At 43.8% G+C, this 17,851-nt stretch overlaps 1 protein-coding gene and 1 long non-coding RNA gene across 4 annotated transcripts in view; both read right to left on the bottom strand.

The window, feature by feature from the left end:
- LRP4 (LDL receptor related protein 4) overlaps positions 1-8,192 on the bottom strand; it is an 82,402-nt gene extending 74,210 nt beyond the window's left edge. For all 3 annotated transcript variants that reach the window (XM_042790743.1, XM_042790744.1, XM_042790745.1), the window contains exon 1: positions 8,016-8,192. In XM_042790743.1, the coding sequence (XP_042646677.1) occupies positions 8,016-8,106 (91 nt within the window). In that variant the 5' untranslated portion in view covers positions 8,107-8,192. The remainder of the gene's footprint in view (positions 1-8,015) is intronic.
- Positions 8,193-8,777: 585 nt separating this feature from the next.
- On the bottom strand, positions 8,778-14,131 carry LOC116961647. The gene is made up of 3 exons (XR_004407078.2): positions 14,052-14,131; positions 11,407-11,477; positions 8,778-8,938 (listed from the first exon to the last, which is right to left on the bottom strand). It is a non-coding gene; the product is annotated as an uncharacterized LOC116961647 (long non-coding RNA).
- Between the last annotated feature and the right edge of the window lie 3,720 nt (positions 14,132-17,851).

The raw sequence follows: 17,851 nt of genomic DNA, 5'->3' as shown, positions 1-17,851 counted from the left end.
AAGCCTGAAGAAGCTGCAAACTCTGAATCACAAAGAAAGGACAGCAGTAAAGCTGGCTTCCTTGTAACAAACGCAATTTTAATTCAGAGAATTATCCCACCTCTTGGTTCATCCTCAGGAGCTCAGAACAGAAGCAGGAAATGGCAATCCTGAGACTTCTATTTTTTTTTTTCCCTTCCCTCGGAGTTGCAAAGAAAGGATTTGACTATTCAGCAGTTATGGAAATTCAGAACTAAAATTGGGTGGGAGCACAAAGAAAAAAAAAAAAAAAAGAAGGTGTGTCTTCATTTTTTTCTGATCCTAGATCCCACGAGACACGGTTCTGCTACAGTGAATGGCTGCACCTTAGGCAAGAACCTCTCCCAGGCACTACCAGCTGTCACCGAGTCAAATGACCTGACGGAGCTGGAGATTCAGGCGAAGGGAGCAGAGCACGTATTTCCCTCTAACCTTCTTGCATAGTCACACAATGCTTCTTATGATCCTTTCAGAGGAGGCTGAGAACATCACATGTTTATGTTTTAACAGTTCCCGCTAGTGACTCATTCCTTCACATAGCAATTTTTAATGGAGAAGAGGAAGAAAAGTAACCTCCTTTTCCAGGAAAGGTATTATTTTCTGCCACTGGTCTTGTTACTTCTGTACCCAGACTCCTTTTCAAACCCTGAGTAATCTACTATTCTCACTTTACGCCTTTTTCCAGCAATCACCTCCAAGCTCCTAGCTTCTCTCCAACTCTGCCCTCCCATTTGATACACTTTTCCAGACAGGACTGTCCTCCAAAATATCTTCCCGGCCATCCCACTCAAAAATCGTTCTGGCTGTATATGCTCCCCAGCCTGCCAGGTCCCACATTCCACCGCTGCAGATAGCTCCATCAGCACCTCCACCGCATGGGCTCTAGACCTCAGCACTATGCCAATATGAGTCTCCCTTTCCAACTCTGCCCCCATTGCTAAGCTCCTGATATTTTCATTAAATCATCCCACTAAGCCAGGGACTCTACTGTTGAGGGTCCCTAACAAGTTGTCACACCCTCCTTTAAAGCTTTACTAAAATAAGTCTTTCCCTGCCTCAGCAGTTAAATTCTGCTCAGTGCTAGTCTTCACTTTCAAAACTTCCATCTTTTATACCACCTAATTAACAACTCTTTCTGCCATCAGATCCCATGTAATTACTCCGCTTGGATCTCCTTACACAACTCTTCTGTTCCTTTGCCAACTCAAGTCCTTGGCTCTCATTTCCAAAAAGCCTATCTTTGCTTCTGTTAATATCTGTACTCCTGTATCCCCTTCCCTTCTTCTCATGGCTTATGCTACTCTTGCATCTGCTTCCTCATCCCTGTTTCTGCAGTTACCAGCATTCAGTCATCTTTGATGCCAATTCCTACCCAAAAAACCCCTCTCTATCCTTGTTCTAAGAAGTGATTGGAATGAAAAACTTTCAGAAGCTTCTCCCCTTAAACCAAAGCTAAAGGAAATTTAATTAGAAAGCTATGCTATTTTAATATTGGACCTTATCTATACCACTAGATTTATCACATTCCTGATCCTATCAGATGTCAGATGTCCAATTTAGACTATAAACCCTTTGAGGCAAATGTAGCCTCTTCCTCCGTGTAACACTGAACCACAGCACTTATATCAATCCTTAAGGTAAGAAAAACACATCAAAGACTCCACTTGCTTTGGCCAAGAACAGCGCCACTCCATCCAGACTTGCGAATGACCAGAAAATTTAAAAGTACTCGCTCTTTGAAACGTCAAAAGGCAAGAATAGGGTTCCCCTCCCAACAGAAATAATGTCTCACCATGTCTGAGAAGAGAGGAGTTGGATATAGATTACACTGAAAAAGTTTTTCCATGGTATCTCTAGCCCCTTCCTGTCTCAAGTCTCCAAAGCCATCACTTACCCCATTCGAAACAGCAGGAGAGACACTTCTTTTTTCCTTCTCTCTCCAGAAGGAGCAGAGCAGAAATAAACCTCGAATGATAAATTATGCACCACCTTTGTGTGGCTGCCTCTTGGCCAGACGGGAAATTTTTCTCCCAAAGCCTTTTGTTTCCAGCTTTGATCCCAGTGTTGGATCCGCTCTGCTCAGCACTCCCTCAGCGTGGAGGTGAAGGGAAAGCTGACAAAGGCCAAGTTCAGGCTTACTGCAAGTCACAGTCAGATCTTCCATTAGCCTTCTCCCCTCCCCCTTCCCAACTGGAACTCTCCTTGAGTTTGAAAAGATCCTATTAAACATTTTCCAGAGGGCCTTACAGAGGATACATTATTTTGATGGATGCTGGGGCTAAAGGAGGAGGATTTCTAAGTACAGTGAAATAATGGAGTTTGTTCTAATGGGTTTAAGAGATGCCCGGGGGCACCAAGTAAGTTCCTTCTCTGCAAATCAAAAACACAGAAGACCAGAAAATGGAGCCGAACAACTAAACGCCAGGAAGCAGGGAAATCGGGCTCTATTTAACTGCTACTCTTGGTTACAGCCAACTTCAGGCTGCTTGGAAAAACAGCACACACACATCACTGGCACAAACTTAACAGGAGAAAACAAAGAGACAACAGGGGTCAAACTGGGGGTGGCAAGTAGGAGAAGGATGCAAGGCTGGGTCCCCACCCCCTACCAGAGAGTCGGATCAATTATCCTTGAATACTAACAAGATTTCTGATTAAAGAACTGCTGCTATGCAATAGAAACAGAAAGCTCCAGCAGCTGGGAGGGGCTGTCAGGCAGTAACAAAGAGACACACAAGACTATGCCCTGCTAGGGCATAGGGAGGAAGTCACCATGCTGGTAGCCAGGAGAGGGGTCTCCCCTGCCTGGAGTCATTATAATGTCTCACTCCTACTAAATTTAACACCAGGAGTGAAACTTCACCTTGACATTACAGCCTATGGCGTCTGTTTTCGGGCAAACACGTTCTCTACTGGAAGTTTTGCTGGACAACATTTCTTTAAACAACCTCATCACTACAGTACAGGGAGGTGAATTTTATTCTCATCCCAAACCATGCAGGGTAAAAATCTGGTCCTTCTTAGTTCCAAGTATTGCAACATCAGTAAGTTGCCATTAACATACAACAGCTTGAGAAACAAGAGCCTGCACTGTCTTTGGTCGTACACTTTTTGACAAAACCACAATTGGCAGAACAAACATTGAATATGCATATACAATACTGTCCATTAATCTTAATGGTTTGTGACTTGCTGACTGGTGGCTAAATACAGAAAAACCTAATGATCTCAGAACCACCTCATGAAAAACAAAAGCTTGTGTTATTACTTTTCACAACCCAAAGGTGTGTTAACATTAAGCGTCCTGCTATAGGCATGTATCTCATACCATCAGAATCAGGCTCCCAGCTGTTCAACCCCCTTTTTTCTTTTTGTTCTATTTTAAACAACAAACATAATTCCTTGATATGAGGAGTTTCAGTAATCCACAATTTAGCAAGGCAAAAGTCCACAAACATCAGTTCTGTTTGATGTTATAACGCCTTTATGAAAACTTATTTTCCTGCCCTTACATAGCGAGTCCCCTTTCATCTAGGCTCACAGCAGCCGAGAAGGCGTTCTACTCCTCATAGAAACACTGACTGCAGCTCAAGAGTCTCTCAGACTCAATACACAGGCTGGAATACTTCAGCATTTAACAGGCAGTTCTACATAAACAGAGGCAAAAAAAATGCCTGGATAGCTGAAAAACCTGAACGTGGAACTCACCCACAACAGGATGGTAGCCAAATACTTGCAAGGTAACAGTCCCAGAGCGACCAGATACATAGCATGAATAAACCACAAGCCTAGGGAATCACAAGCCTCTGGATCCATATAGTTACTATCTTTAGTACAGGGAAATGGAAATCTACAGGGAAGACAATATAGAAAGATGAGATTTGAGAAGCATTACTGTGTCCAGTCTTCAAGCTGTAGAGACAACAAAATCCGATAAAAGAGTAATGCCTAACGTAACAGCCATGGCAAAGAACATGGCACTACAGATGCAAAAGCAAGAGCCTAACCATCGAGCACATTAGATTCATGGGTGACAATTACAATTAGTGTTTTCTGCCATGATTTGCGTGAAACAGCCACTAAATACAGTATGCCAATTAACTGAGTGGGTTTGCTGTATGCCAGAGCTCCAGCTCTGGATGGTGTATCAGGTAAAGCTAGGCATCTTAAGAGATGGTCAGCTGAAGTGTTCATGTATGCGTGTATGTATCACCTTATTAGGTAAACCCCTCTGAGATAACATCACAAATAGCTAAGGTGGAAATAACAGAGGACTAGAGAAATAACGTGTCCATTTTTCTTACACGTTTCTTTTAACAACCCTTTACTTACCAATTCACCCTTTCCAATGAGGAGTCAGTAAAATTTTTTATGTATCTTTTGATCATCAGCAAGAGAAACAGAAGTATTATTAAAAAGAGAAATAGCCACAAGTCACAAGCAGCAGAGGAATTCAAAGAAGGTGTGGGACATGCACTTACTTTTTAAACCTATTTTTAAAACCTTGACTGGTTTTCAAGATAACATCTCTTTATCAGCTTTTATAAGTGTTATGAAGCATATATTCTATTGTATTCAATGGTAAGTTGCATTCTAGGGCAAATGGAGTTGGCCTTGGGCAAGACAATTTCTACTTCTCTTCCCACATTTACAAAACAAGGATAATATTTGCCTATTTCACAAGAGCGCAGGAAGATTCAAGAGGACTATCAGACTACAGATCATTCCCAGAGAATGAATCTTTTAATTATTTTTTAATGTTAATTTCACCGGTCTGTAGAACTACAGGTTTTTAGGAGTAAAAACAAAATACAAGTCACTTCAATTTCTTTTTCCAGTTAACATACAGCAAGTACTGCCTTCTGGCCCGAACTACAAACAACTGAACAACGTTTATATCCAACCACTTTTTCTTATGTAACTTCAATGAACACAGTGTAGAGAAACAGCTCCAAGTTTTCTGAAATCCCATTTTGTGGCCCACATGAGCAGAATATCCCTCTTCAGGGTTCACAAGACACTCTGGAAATGCAAGCACTTTACGTAACTAAGCACCTATTAATTTGGTTGCTGCACACGCCTACGCTCCCAGGATGCAAGAAGGGGTCCTCTACTGCAGAAAACAGTGCTAAAGCACACAACTGAAAGCTTTTGGAAAGAAAATAGAAAAGAAAATTGCTTATCTGCACTAAGTAAATGAAACCATTATGTTAACCTCATACTGGAAGATTTATGCTTTATGCTTTTCCACTAATGCTACCACTTCTTAGTAGACACAGAATTGGGGGGTTTTAAACAACAAAAACAATCAAAATAAAACAAAACAAGAAAAACACCACTACCACTTGTCAGCCTCCTGTAGCATCTTACTCTTCATTTGACAAGACTGGGGATATTAGCCAGTGCCATCAACACCTTGGCAAAACGAAGCAGTCAAGGTAATTCAGGGTGACCATGAGATCTGCGAATATCATCCAACCTGAGCAGCGGTAAACCCAGGCATTCTCAGCACAGCCAGGAAATCGAACAGTCTCAGCTTCAAACTGACACCAGGAAGACGGGCGGTTGGCCCTTGGCTGAGAGCTGTAGAGCCCACAGAAGTGGTCAGCACACGCAGTGGACATCGCGATTCCCACAGCAAACGATACTTCTGTAGAGGTATCACACATCCAGGTTTGTAGCTCTAAAATGTAGTCAAGATGTTTGGGGAGTGAAGCTCGGCTATTAGCCATGTATTTTTCTGGCAGAGCTCCAGGAGCCAGAACGGTGAGCACATCACCCAGACAGGTTCTGTGACATCCTGTATTTATACTAACACAGACCATTGTAACACCAGGCCCTTCTTCAGGCAGTGTAAATTCTATTTTATTTTATTCCCATTTTTATGTACCACACACTTTTCCAAGAGCTCAAGATACTTGCAGACCTCTTTTGCTTTTTTTTTAATTATTATTTTTATTTTTTGGCACAGACTTCTCCAGTTTTAACTGCCACTATCCATCAAAAGAGGGTCCAAGGTCAATCTTGCAGATTTGTTTGCTTTACCTGCTTCTGTACTGAGGCACAGTGGTAAATGACCAAGTGCTTCTAAAAATTTACCTGTTTGGCATCACGAGGTCTGTGGCTGTGGATGCTTTACGACAGTCAAGCGGTACACCATCCCTGGGGGTACTTCTGAGGGACAACAGTGAAAAATTTCTAGCTGAGGGGAAGAACACTAACTGATCACAGACTTCTCCATCACCTCCATCCTGACACATCCTCATGTTTTTCCTTGCTCCAAATAGGAGAAAAATTGCTCAGGAATCATGTTCTTATTGCAAGACATATCTTCCCGTGAAGGAAAGAGGAAACTCGCTTCTGAAAGCAGCTGGCACATCCAATCATAAACTCACATTCATTTGACAAGAGGATATAGGAAAGTGCACTGATGGGAGAACTACTTGAAAGAGAGACAAACTGCTATAAAAAGCGTCCTGGAGACATCAAGGCACAACCACCTACGAGCAAACCTGCACTTTACAATCAGACATCCCCCACATGGCTGTTAACAGCCCAGACACATTAACTAGGAACACCTGGGTAACAGCCAAAATAAAACACATCCAGATCTGCACCTACACTAAGGTCTACGCTTTAGATCCTTCCCACTCCTAGACTGCAGCTAAGTATCTGTGTGGCACTTGGGAACTTAAGAATACTTCTGGTTTCTAAAAAGCAGATTTTCTGATATATGGAACTCAAGTCCTTTACTCAGCCTTTCTAAGCAGGTTTAGCACCTTCTTCAAAGCTGCCTGCAATTAGGTTTCTTGTTAGAAGAGAAATAATATTACTTGAAACCCAAACTCCATGTGATTGTGCCCCAGAGGCAATAGTTGCAGAATGATGGAGGTCAGCAGCACTACTGCAAATGCTTCCTGTAATTTCAGACCAGCACAGGAGAAAACGGATGGGTGAAATTATACAGCAGCTGCCAAAGGAGTGAAGGGAGAGAAATGAGGTACGCATCTCCTCTCCACACCCCTCCCCCCAAAGCCTTCCAACTCTTTATAAACAATTCCACGAAGCCTTCAGATGATTTCTCCTCCGCCGGGCGCACTTGTAAAATAGAGCCCCACCGCACAAGACGAAGAAACAGCAATTGCTTTTGAGTTGGTAGAGCGACCACAAAGGTAAGTTTTCACCGGCGAGGCTCGATGGAACCGCTTCCCTGCTCGCCGGGGCCGCGGCCAGCCTCTCCCCTCGCCGCTGTTTTTGGTAGCCCTGCTGCCGTGGCTTTGCTCCGCCCGGGCGCTGCGGGAGGACACCCCCCGCCCCGGTGGCCGGGGCTCCGCGGCAGGTAGCCCGGGGCTCCCCGGCAGGTAGCCCGGGGCCCCGCGGCGGAGCCGGGCTGTACCTTTAAGGGGCCCGTCGCGGCGGGTGCGCGGCTGCATTCCTGCTGCGGAGCGGCGGCTGTCCCGACACGCCGGGCACGGCAGCCTCCGAGGCAACCTGCGAGCCCGCCCCGGCCCCGGCCCGGCCCGGCCCGCCGCTCGCTCGCACCGCGGGAACAAAGCCCGCGGCCACGCCGCCAAACTTCCGCGGGGGGCAGCGGCCGCGTGGGCAGCGGGGACTCTCCCGCTGCCGCCCGCCTCAGGGGGAGCGCCCGTCCACGGGACCCGCGGCTTCGACCTTGCCGGGGGGGGGGGGGGGGAGGGATCCCACCGGCTCCGGCCTCACCGCGTTAGGGGACGGGGAAGGCGTGAGCCCCCTTCCCCGCACCCTCCCACCCGCGTCCGGGCGCGGGACGGGGCACGGACAAAGCGCGGCGGGACGGGGCTCTCCGCCCCGGTAGGTGTGGGCAGGTGAGCGGCGCGGCAGGGCAGAGCCCCCCGCCTAGGGCAAGGCTTCTCCCCCCCCCCCCCCCCGCACCTCTCCTCACCCCGAACCGGCGGCCGGGCTCCCCCCCCCCCCGCGTCGCTCCCCGCGGGGCAGTGGGCGCCGCGGCAGGCGCTTACCTCTGGCGCGGAGCAGCGCTCCCAGCAGCAGCAGCAGCAGCAGGAGCTGCGGAGGCGCGGGCAGGAGGCAGCCCCCGCCCCGCCGTCTCATGGTGGCAGCGCCCCGGGCCCGGGCCGCCCCCAGCGCGACCTCCGGAGCTTCTCTTGAGCTCAACGCACCCCCGGCCGCCGCTCGCTCGCTCCCTCCCTCCCTCCGAAGCCTCCGCAGCTCCGGGGCTGGGGGGCTCGCTCCCCGCTCCGCCCGGCCCAAGCCCGGCCCCGGAGGAGGAGCCCCGGCCGGGGCAGCCCCCGCCCCGCTTCCCCCCAGCGCCGAGCCACTTCGCAAACTTTCGGCGCGGCAGAGGCGGGCCCGGGGCCGCGGCTCCGAGGGTTCCTCCCCCCGGCCCCCCCGCCCCATCCATCCCTCCATCCCTCCGTCCATCCCTCCATCCATCCCTCCGTCCATCCCTCCATCCAACCCTCCATCCATCCCCGACTTCACCACCCCCCGGGCTCGCCCCCCTGCTCGCCGCGGGGCCGGCTCCCTCACCGCGGGCGGGGAAAGCCCATCCCCAAGCGGCCCCGCTGCTCGGGGGGCTCTCGCTGTCCCAACCTCGGGCTCTGGGCTGCCCGGTGGCCCCCGGTGGCTGAGCGGTTCCCCCGGGGGGTTGCCGCCGTTTCCCGGTGTGTGCCGGCTGGCTGTACCCAGGACAAATTGGCGGAGCCCCTCTCCCTGTCCCATCCCCGTCTGCCAGGCACCCGTCAGAAACTGAAAGCCTCGAAGAAGCACCTCATCCGCCAGCCCTTTGCCCAGCATTACGTGTTGCTGTTGAAGAGAAATGTCTGAGTTTTTTCCCTCCTTTCGTGACAAGCGTTGCGCTCTTTGGTGTTTTCCCTACAGCCGCAGTGTCCAGAGACAGATGATTAGGTACAAATCTCAGATACTGTAAAAACAAAACAAAAAAAAAAAAAAAAAAAAAAAGCGCTAGGGTTGTTGCCTATAGGAGTAGAAATTAACACTTGAGCAATTATGTGCCTTGGGTCTCTGTGCTGCTTTTAAAAGCAGGCAGGCTTTCACTGGACATCATCGTTAAAGCCAGTTTTATGATCCTCTGTGGCATAATTTGATATTTTAATACATAGGGTTGGCAGTGCAAGAAACTGTGGTTAAATAATTAATCTCAGTTGATTTCAAAGTATTAACTTGAATGGAAGGCTGATTCAGATAGTCCAAACCCTGGACCACAGGGGAAGATGGGAATTTTGTCAAATTGACAGCAAAGGGCCAGTGATAGGAATGGTCTTACTTAAAGCATAGATGAATCCAGAGGAGGCTGCAATTAACCCTCTCCTTTAAAGAATCACTAGAGCAAGTAAACAGCACAGCATGTGATTGAGACAATTCTGTCCCTCCTATTAATTAAGTGTAAAATAGTGAAGACAAGGGGCATTATTAAAAACGTCAACATAAAATTAAAACAGGGGCTGAGTCTTGACAAATGGAGCTCAATGTAAAGAAAAAAAAAATAATCCAACACAGAGCTTCACTGAGGAGAACTCTCAAGAGCAGGAACACCAGAAGCAGTAAACAGCGAACAAGGCATAAACTTACAATGCATGGCCCCCCAAATTTAAAAAGTGCAGACTTTTACCTTTATATGCAGAATCACTGCTTCAAGATAGGAACAGACCCACATTACACATCATGAGTGCAACAGCACAAAGACTCGGGCACTGAGTTTGTACACTTTGCCTATATATATGTCAAAGTTGCAGAAGAGTAACAACAAATACAGGTAGCCAAGGGGGACTGACTGAAGTGGAGAGGTTAAAAATCCTATCTGAACTAACACTGACTCGGAAGCAGTGGCAGAATGAGGCATAGGAAGAATATGCAATTGTTGTAAAGAAATAAACTCCAAGATAGCAGAGTTTAGAAGAGTTGGGAGCAGTAGGTTGAAGTTAAGGGAGAGAAAATACTGTCAACGTGCTGACGGGGGGTTGGCTGACTGGCTAGCATGCAAAACCTTCATGCATCCCCCTAAAATACAGGGCAACACAATCAAAAATCATTTAAGTTTATATTCTCTTACTGAGGCTAGATCCCCAGGTAGTATAAATCAGAGAAGCCCTGCTGACTTTAGGCTCACAGAAGCTTGTAAGAAGTTTAGATGCGGAGGGACTGAATGTGATAAAGCACAGACACAGGGCCCAGAATTTCCTGATAATTATATACTTAGGTCATGGAACAGTCTTCCAGCAGTTGAGATGAGTATTTTCCTGTGTTTTAAACAAAAGCCTCTTGAAAAATGTTGTCCCAAACACAAATAAATTCACTCATTAGCTGTTCAGTCCTCCTCTCCCCAGGGAACAAGTGTTTTTACCCACTCGTGTTTGTTAAAGCATGTTTACCAGCCCTCTGCATCTTGCGCCGTATTCAAGGCAAATCACTTTCCTCTCCAAGCACAACTGCTCTAAATCATATCTGTGTCTTATAAATAATTTTTAAATCCCCTGGTGAAATGTTAGAGAAGCACATAGTATTGTCTTTCACCACTTTCTTCTAAATAGGTTGCAGTTGAGCAGATGGAAATTTATATTATGAAACCTCTCCACTGAGGTACCTGTTGATACAATACCATGATTGAATATAGCCCTGATTCCAAGTGGGATCTTTGAGGAATATTTGTAAACTAGATTTATGCAGTGTAAACCAGATATTTTCGGTAAAAGAGAAGTAGAAGGGTTGCTAAATAATGCTGGTAAAATTTAACCATACGCTTAGGGCTTGTCTCTTTCAGACCAAATAACTTTAAGAAAGACTATGTAAATATCAGAATGCACTTCAACCCATGCACAAGGTAGGTACTTCCTTTTACCCACAGCTGTGAGGGAGGAACATTATTAAGTAACTTGTAATAATTTATAGATCACTGATAAGTGATATATAACACAAGTATTGTAACACAGATGAGAAAGAAGTAATTACAATATAATTAAGAATTCATTTATATGACAACATGCTTAATCTAAAAACTCCACCAGTCATTATAAAGGGAAAAAGAAAAAGATTATTATCCTAATAACCATTTTGGGACATAATTCTCCCCCCCTCCAAATAGATACATTAGAGAAATAAACCAGTCCAATGACAGAAAATAACTACTATGAAATAATACTTAATGTTCACATAATTTTCAGAGTGATTTTAAATAGTAACCCCCTGTCAGGAAAAAGAGAACCAAGGACATGTTGTCATTGGAAAAAGAAGAAAGAAAGGAACCAGAACCAGGTGGCATTACTAGGGAAAATACACTTTAACTATTTTAAAGCTGCAAAGACCTTAAGAAGAGGTTAAAAAAAAAAAAAAAAAAAAAAAAAAAAAATAGGGGGTGGAAAGTTTTGATCTTACTTGTCAAAGTATTTGTAAAGCATTCACACAGGCCCTTCCTCGGGAAGACGCTTCTCCACACCCCAAGTTTCCTAGAAGAGAATGACTGATCAGATAGCTTAATTGCCAGGTTCAGAAAGGTTTGGAGCAATCATGTTTTAAATATTTGCGACATAATGAATTAATAGACTGAAAAAAGCACATGTAAAATGGGCAAAATGCATTTGTGCTAAACCAGGTTCCCCTTTTCCAAGTAATGTTAAGCTCACTGGGTAAACAGAAGCAATGGACATGATACATCTTGTACGGCTTTTGGCACCGTCTGACAACACACTTTCATATAATGACATTTTAAATACAACTAGTGGAAGGTATGCAGGCATCTGATAGCAGAAAACCACAGTGATCATTAGTGGTTATTCATCAAAATGCAAAGGCACCTCAGAAAGACACCTTTCAGGGCCTGTCCTAAGCTCTGTTTAGTATGTTCACAGACATATATATATGTATGCTTGTAACTGTGCTAAAAAACCTGATAACCTCAAAACAATGGCAGGTGATGCAAACGCTAGGAAGGATGAGATCAGACACCCCAAATGGTACTGACAAATTGGACAGGTTGTCCAAAAACCAACCAAAAGAAAAACAGCAATGAGAAATATAAAATATTATTCTTAGGAAACAGACATTCTTAGGAAACAAACATTCTGACTAGACAGAAATATAACCAAAACAGATCTTAAGAGTTGTACGAATAATGAACAATATAAATCAACAGTGCAGTGCCACTGCCAAAAAATACGTTTAATTCTGGAATGCATTAGCAGGTGTGTCATATACAAGACAATTTGTTTGATTTCTTAACTTTGCATGGTACTGAAGCCCCGAGCGCCATATTGCATCTGGCCCTGGCTGGACACCTTAGAAATACAAATACAGCTGAAGAGAAACAATAAAGTAACAACAAGAACAAGAAGTTTAGAAAACAAACCCTTTGAGAAAAAGCTGAAGGAATTAGATTTGACGAGTCAAGAAAATAAAAGCTTCAAGTGAGATGCAGCTGATACCTACAAGCTCATTAGAGAGATGTTGATCAGCTATCCTCTATGGCTCCACTAGAAAGCCATGAAAGAGTCAATTTGATTTGTGTCAAGAAATGCTTAAAAGATTTTGCTGATCACTATTCCAGCTGAGGATTTTTCAACACTGGAGGACTGTAGAATCTCTTCTACTGTAAATTTTTAAGAATAAAGTTTGATGAGCATGCTGGTGCTAGCCTTGATATCTTTAGTCTTGATGCAGTGCAGGCTGGACTAGGTGATCTTTTGGGACCCCTCCCAAACCTAAGTTCCACAATGGATAAAATTCAGAAAAGTCTAACTGGAAAAATCACTACAAACTCTGCACTCTGGTTGATCAAATTCCTTATTACTAGTGAGCTCCACTAACTAAACAGATAAGCCAAGGAAACGGTAAGTTCTTCCCAACCAGAGCTCTAGATTCAAGATAAAATCACAGGGTCCATGCTATCAGACTATGGTATTTTCCAACGGTCCTTTTAATTTCTACTGTTATTTCACTGCTACATTACCCACATCAGTTCCCTCTTCAGTGCCACCACTGAACCAAAGCAGTGGTAGCTTGGAATACCAGGCGAGTTAGAAGTCAAGATTTTACCCATACATAGGAAGATGCAGTTATACATCTGGGCCTCCGAATTCACTGTTGGACGTGTAAAGAAACAGTTTAATTTTCCAAAGAGCTGAGGGAATTACAGCTTTAACAGCTGGTGATCTAGTTTGTAAAGGATGGTCTCTGTGTTAAAAACATTAAATGAAACTTTAGAATTGATTTCTATTTTATGCTATCACTTTTTTCCTTGTTGCCTTCCCTGAAGTCTTCTAAGCAGTGACTTAGAAGGACCACTTGGTGTTGGGGTTGCTGAGGGTTGGAGAACATGAGGTGCCAATCGCTACCACAACGGTGCACCGGCAGCAAGATCGCACCAACCGAGACCCCCTGATTCCCACCCACGCGCTGATTCGGCAACTGGAGAACCAAGGGGTGATCAGGAGGACTCACCAACCCTTTAACAGCTCCTATGAGCACCCTGACAGGCGGTGTCAGCCGGGATGTTCAAAGGGAAAGTCCCCTCTACACATCGTGCAACTGATGCTACATGGAGTAAGTGGGTTGCACTGATCACACAACGGACTCGAAGGGGAAACCACAGGAATTTTGGAAGTGATCACGGGCTGTCCAGAAGGCAAAGATTTGGGAATATTCCATACCATATGATGTCATGCCCAGTACATAAACTGGGCACAGATACGCTCATAGATGTCGTAAGTGTTCAAGTCCTGTCACCATTGTCCTTTACAGTGTTTCCCAAGATACTACTCGCTTACTCTTAAGAGAACAGTAATCCACGTGCCATCTTCTGCAGTGTTACCACAATTGTTTCCATTTACAACATAATAAAATTCCAGTCAACAAGTCAGAGTTTACGTGTTACTTAATTTTCTTCACCTTTCATTTATCCGCTGCTTTCTAAGCATTCCAATAGCGCGTTTACTTTGGGAAACATTGTGATCATCTCATGGACCACCATTAACTCTACTTTGCAGTGAGGAACAGGAAAACTAAAAATTACATGAAATGCCTACATTCAGAAGCTGAGATATGAAGAATCTTGCGAAAGGTCCTTTAATGACCAAAGTGCAGATTCATCTGAACCCCCCCTTTTTTCATGCATGTCTGGAAGGTGAGACTGAAGCCAACCCGCCAGGCTGTTCAATCTTCAACTCTGGGAAGAAAAAAAAAAAAACAACAAACCACTAAGTAAATTGGCTCTTAAACTAGGGGAAAAAAAAACAAAACCAAACCTTTCTTCATGTTTTCTTTGAGATGGTAGCTCTTCCTGGGTGTCTTGCAAGCTGGTTCTGCTCCTTCTTTTGCTGGTTCCTTTACATCCTCTATGTAAAAATAATGCAAATACACTCTCTTCTATTCCAGATGAGACTCCTCCCTGCAGTGAAATGGCAATTACCCAGGCCTTGCACAATGTCTGCATTGCAAAGGTAGCCGGTGGCCTAGCCTTAGGAACAGCACAGCTTAATACCTCGACTCTGGCACAGAAAAAAAGAAAAGATGATGAGCATAAAAGGAAAATGTTCTTTTAAAAGCTAGCAGTAGAAGAATTCTGTTTGAAGACAGAAGCCTAACCACCTTTATTCTCCAAACACATTCAAATGGATAAGTAGCAAGCTCCTAAATTAATTTTTGACTGCACAGAGAAGCATTTTCCAAAGAACTGAAGACCTCTGACTTCAAGCTATTAATGTAGTTTGTCATCAATAGTCTTCGTATTCAGATAAAAAGTTCGTGGTAGAAACCACTCACACAACCAGAAAGAAAAGTGACCTTACATCTCAGTATGTGGAATATCTCTGATGGGCTGAGTTCTCCTTTCTCAAAAAACTAGCATGTATTAACTGAGCCTGTAAGAGAAACAAGTAGTCATGGGAATAGACGTGAAAGACATACACATATCTTTCTCTCAACTCACAAACCTTTCTTGTTTGCAGAAGCCCTACCACTATGGAGATGAGTGACATGTAAAAATGTAGACAGACAGATAAAGAGTGTTTTCTTTCTTGAAGATGATTCAGTTCTAATACTTTACTGGCATGATGGGTTAGGCAAGTCCTGCCAGCATGCACAAGATATAACCCTTGAGTCTTTCTGATAAGAGATGTGGCATGTCAACCATCTGCTTTCCTATCAGGTGGCTGAATCAGAGACGCCTCTTAACACCTCTCCCTCTCTCACATTAGCTCTTGATAAATGTGAATGAAGGAACAAATTAATTGCTTCTTACCAGCACTAAGTTAGACCTGAATAAAGGCATAGGTGGGACCAAGATCCAGAGTTGCACACACCCTCTGTGTGAGTCTGAGATCAGCCACCCACGCGTATGCACACATGTCCAACCTCCCTCCTAGCCACAGGTACTTGTGCCCATGTCATTGCAATTTTAGGATTTTAGGATACTTAAGAATATTAACATAATATTAGCATTCTGAGACTTCAAGGTAATGTGGGTTTGAATATTGAATTTTCATTTAATTTATGCTTCATTCTAGGTCAGCAGAGTTGATGGAAAGCTTATCAGTGACTTCAGCAAGCACAGAACCATGCTTTTAATGCACAGTGAAAACCTTGTCACAGACACTGCAGGTTTCTGTTTCACACAGAGCAAACGAGTATGTTTACTAAATATCAGAAATTAACTCTAGTCACAGACTTTGAGAGAAACTCTGATCCACATCCAAACTTCAAGTGTTCAAGGAATAACTCTTCTTTCACTAACACTGTGTAAAGTTTAACAGATAAAGATTTGGAACCTTAAGGACATTTTCATACTATCTAACATGTCATTATCAGTTTCAAATGTGAAATGGTCAATCTGTTTTTGCTGTCTTTTAGAAACTAGCATGATAAAAAATCAAAAGAGAAATTTAAATACATTCCTCAGATAAAAACTCATTAATGTCTTCAGTGTTCCCACATTCTGGAAAATGTTCCATGTTCCCTCTATTCTGTTTAGAATTGATTGACACGATGTTAATTTACTGTTATTTGCTGTCTCCCATCGCTTATCTTCTGTCTCGGTAAGTCATTTGCATACTACCCTTTCCATCTCCCATCCACTGCTCCTCAGCTTCTTTTCCTAAGTGCTCCAACCACTATCTCACCTCCTGGTCCCTATCTTCTAGTAAATCCACAAAGACATTACTCTTGAAAACACCTTGAGTATTATGTAGCAGAAAGGATCACTTTGTTCTCTTATTATTACAGAGTGAATGACTGCGTTACCAATGTGTGCTTTCATTAAAATTAAAAACTTGACTTCAGCTCTTGCATAGCTGCAGTGTTCAGCAGTGCTCTCTCCCAACAGCTCTAATAAATACTCAGGCTCTCTTTTGTGTACATAACAAACAGAATTAAGGATTGTTTTGCAAGAATTCCACTATTTTAATGAATCTGTGATCTCGTCTTTCTTTTGCCCTTTTTTTTTTTTCCTTGCTTCCATCTTTTGCTTTTCCATGTAGATGTTGTAAGACAGAATACTTCCAGAGTATTCTGAATGTGCTGAATCTCTGTACTGCACACAGGAAGTTATATACCTTTCCCATAAGAGCTGGCCAGTATAGCCAACAAAGTTACTGCTTCACTTCAGCCCAAGAAGCAACAGCTCATTCCCACAGTTTTGCCTACTCTCTTGCACACACACAGAGCCATTAACTTATTATAATCTTCTCACACAGGCACCTGGTCTAATAGATAACACAGTCTGGCAGCTTAAGTTTGCAAGGAACATTCGATGAGTAGGAACGAAGAATTAAAATTGCAGGCCTTCTTGGGTTACCCCCCAGGATGAGCTAAGCCTTGGCTGTCAGAAATGCTTCCTATGCCAGAATTTCATAGCGATATTTATTTTTACCAGGCATTTTAGACTTTTTTGTTTGGCATGAGAGATCCTGCAAACTCTGCCAGAAATGGCTGTTTTTCTTCTCTGCATCATTAATGGGGCAGCATTCCAGCAGAGAAGGGTCACTTGCTTGGTACTTAAGTACTTTTAAAGATGTCCTTTCCTTCCTGACAAGATAATGGGAACAAAAACTGAAGGAGAGCCTTTCAACAGTTTGCTGTTGCAAAAAAGCCAACTGTGCTTGCTAACACTAAGCTCAAAACTGACCAGAATTTGGACAGTGCATTTAATACGTGCCAGGAATCTATCATACAATTTACAGCTATCCCTGGTTTTTAAATGAAGATGTGGCTTCCATAAGATGTAATAATACTCCCTCTTTTCATAAACAGATCACCCAGAATTTCAAAGTACTCCTATGACTGAGGAGTAGAAGACTGTTTCAAGGGGAAAAATAAAATCTCAGCAATCCAGACTAAAATGCAGCTAAACTAGCAAATAAAAAATAAATTACGATGGCATAATGTTCACAGCACAGCTTCCTGCATGCTTATGACATCTTACCAGTTAAGTATATTCTTAAGACTTCCAGGTACAATTACAGGTGTCAAATTTAAACCCTTTAATGGTACAAATGCTGTCTACTTAAGAGAGCAGCTGCTGTCATCATATCCTGTCACTAGCTGGAAAACACACAGTTGTTTCCAGACTTTCACCTGGCGGCAGATGTTAGGAGTGAGAAACTTTGTGAATCTTATTTCTCTAAAGTCTGTTGATCTTAAAGAGCAATCTGCGTCCTACCTGTTTGTCTAGGTTTTTTCCTGAAAAGGTAAACTACTATTAATACTGCATCATTAGAGAAAAATTATTGGTTTACTTGTTGTGCGAAACCACTTGCTGCACGTGAACTAGAGAAAGTTTATTCACCTTGAGAAGGTTCAGATTAGGATAAACACTAGAAGTACTGGATCT

Source organism: Tyto alba, unplaced genomic scaffold, assembly GCF_018691265.1.
Source record: "Tyto alba isolate M040663 unplaced genomic scaffold, T.alba_DEE_v4.0 Super-Scaffold_18, whole genome shotgun sequence".
Classification (NCBI taxonomy): Eukaryota; Metazoa; Chordata; class Aves; order Strigiformes; family Tytonidae; genus Tyto; species Tyto alba.
Note: the sequence above shows the minus strand (reverse complement) of the source record. Positions and strands in the feature narration are given on the sequence as shown.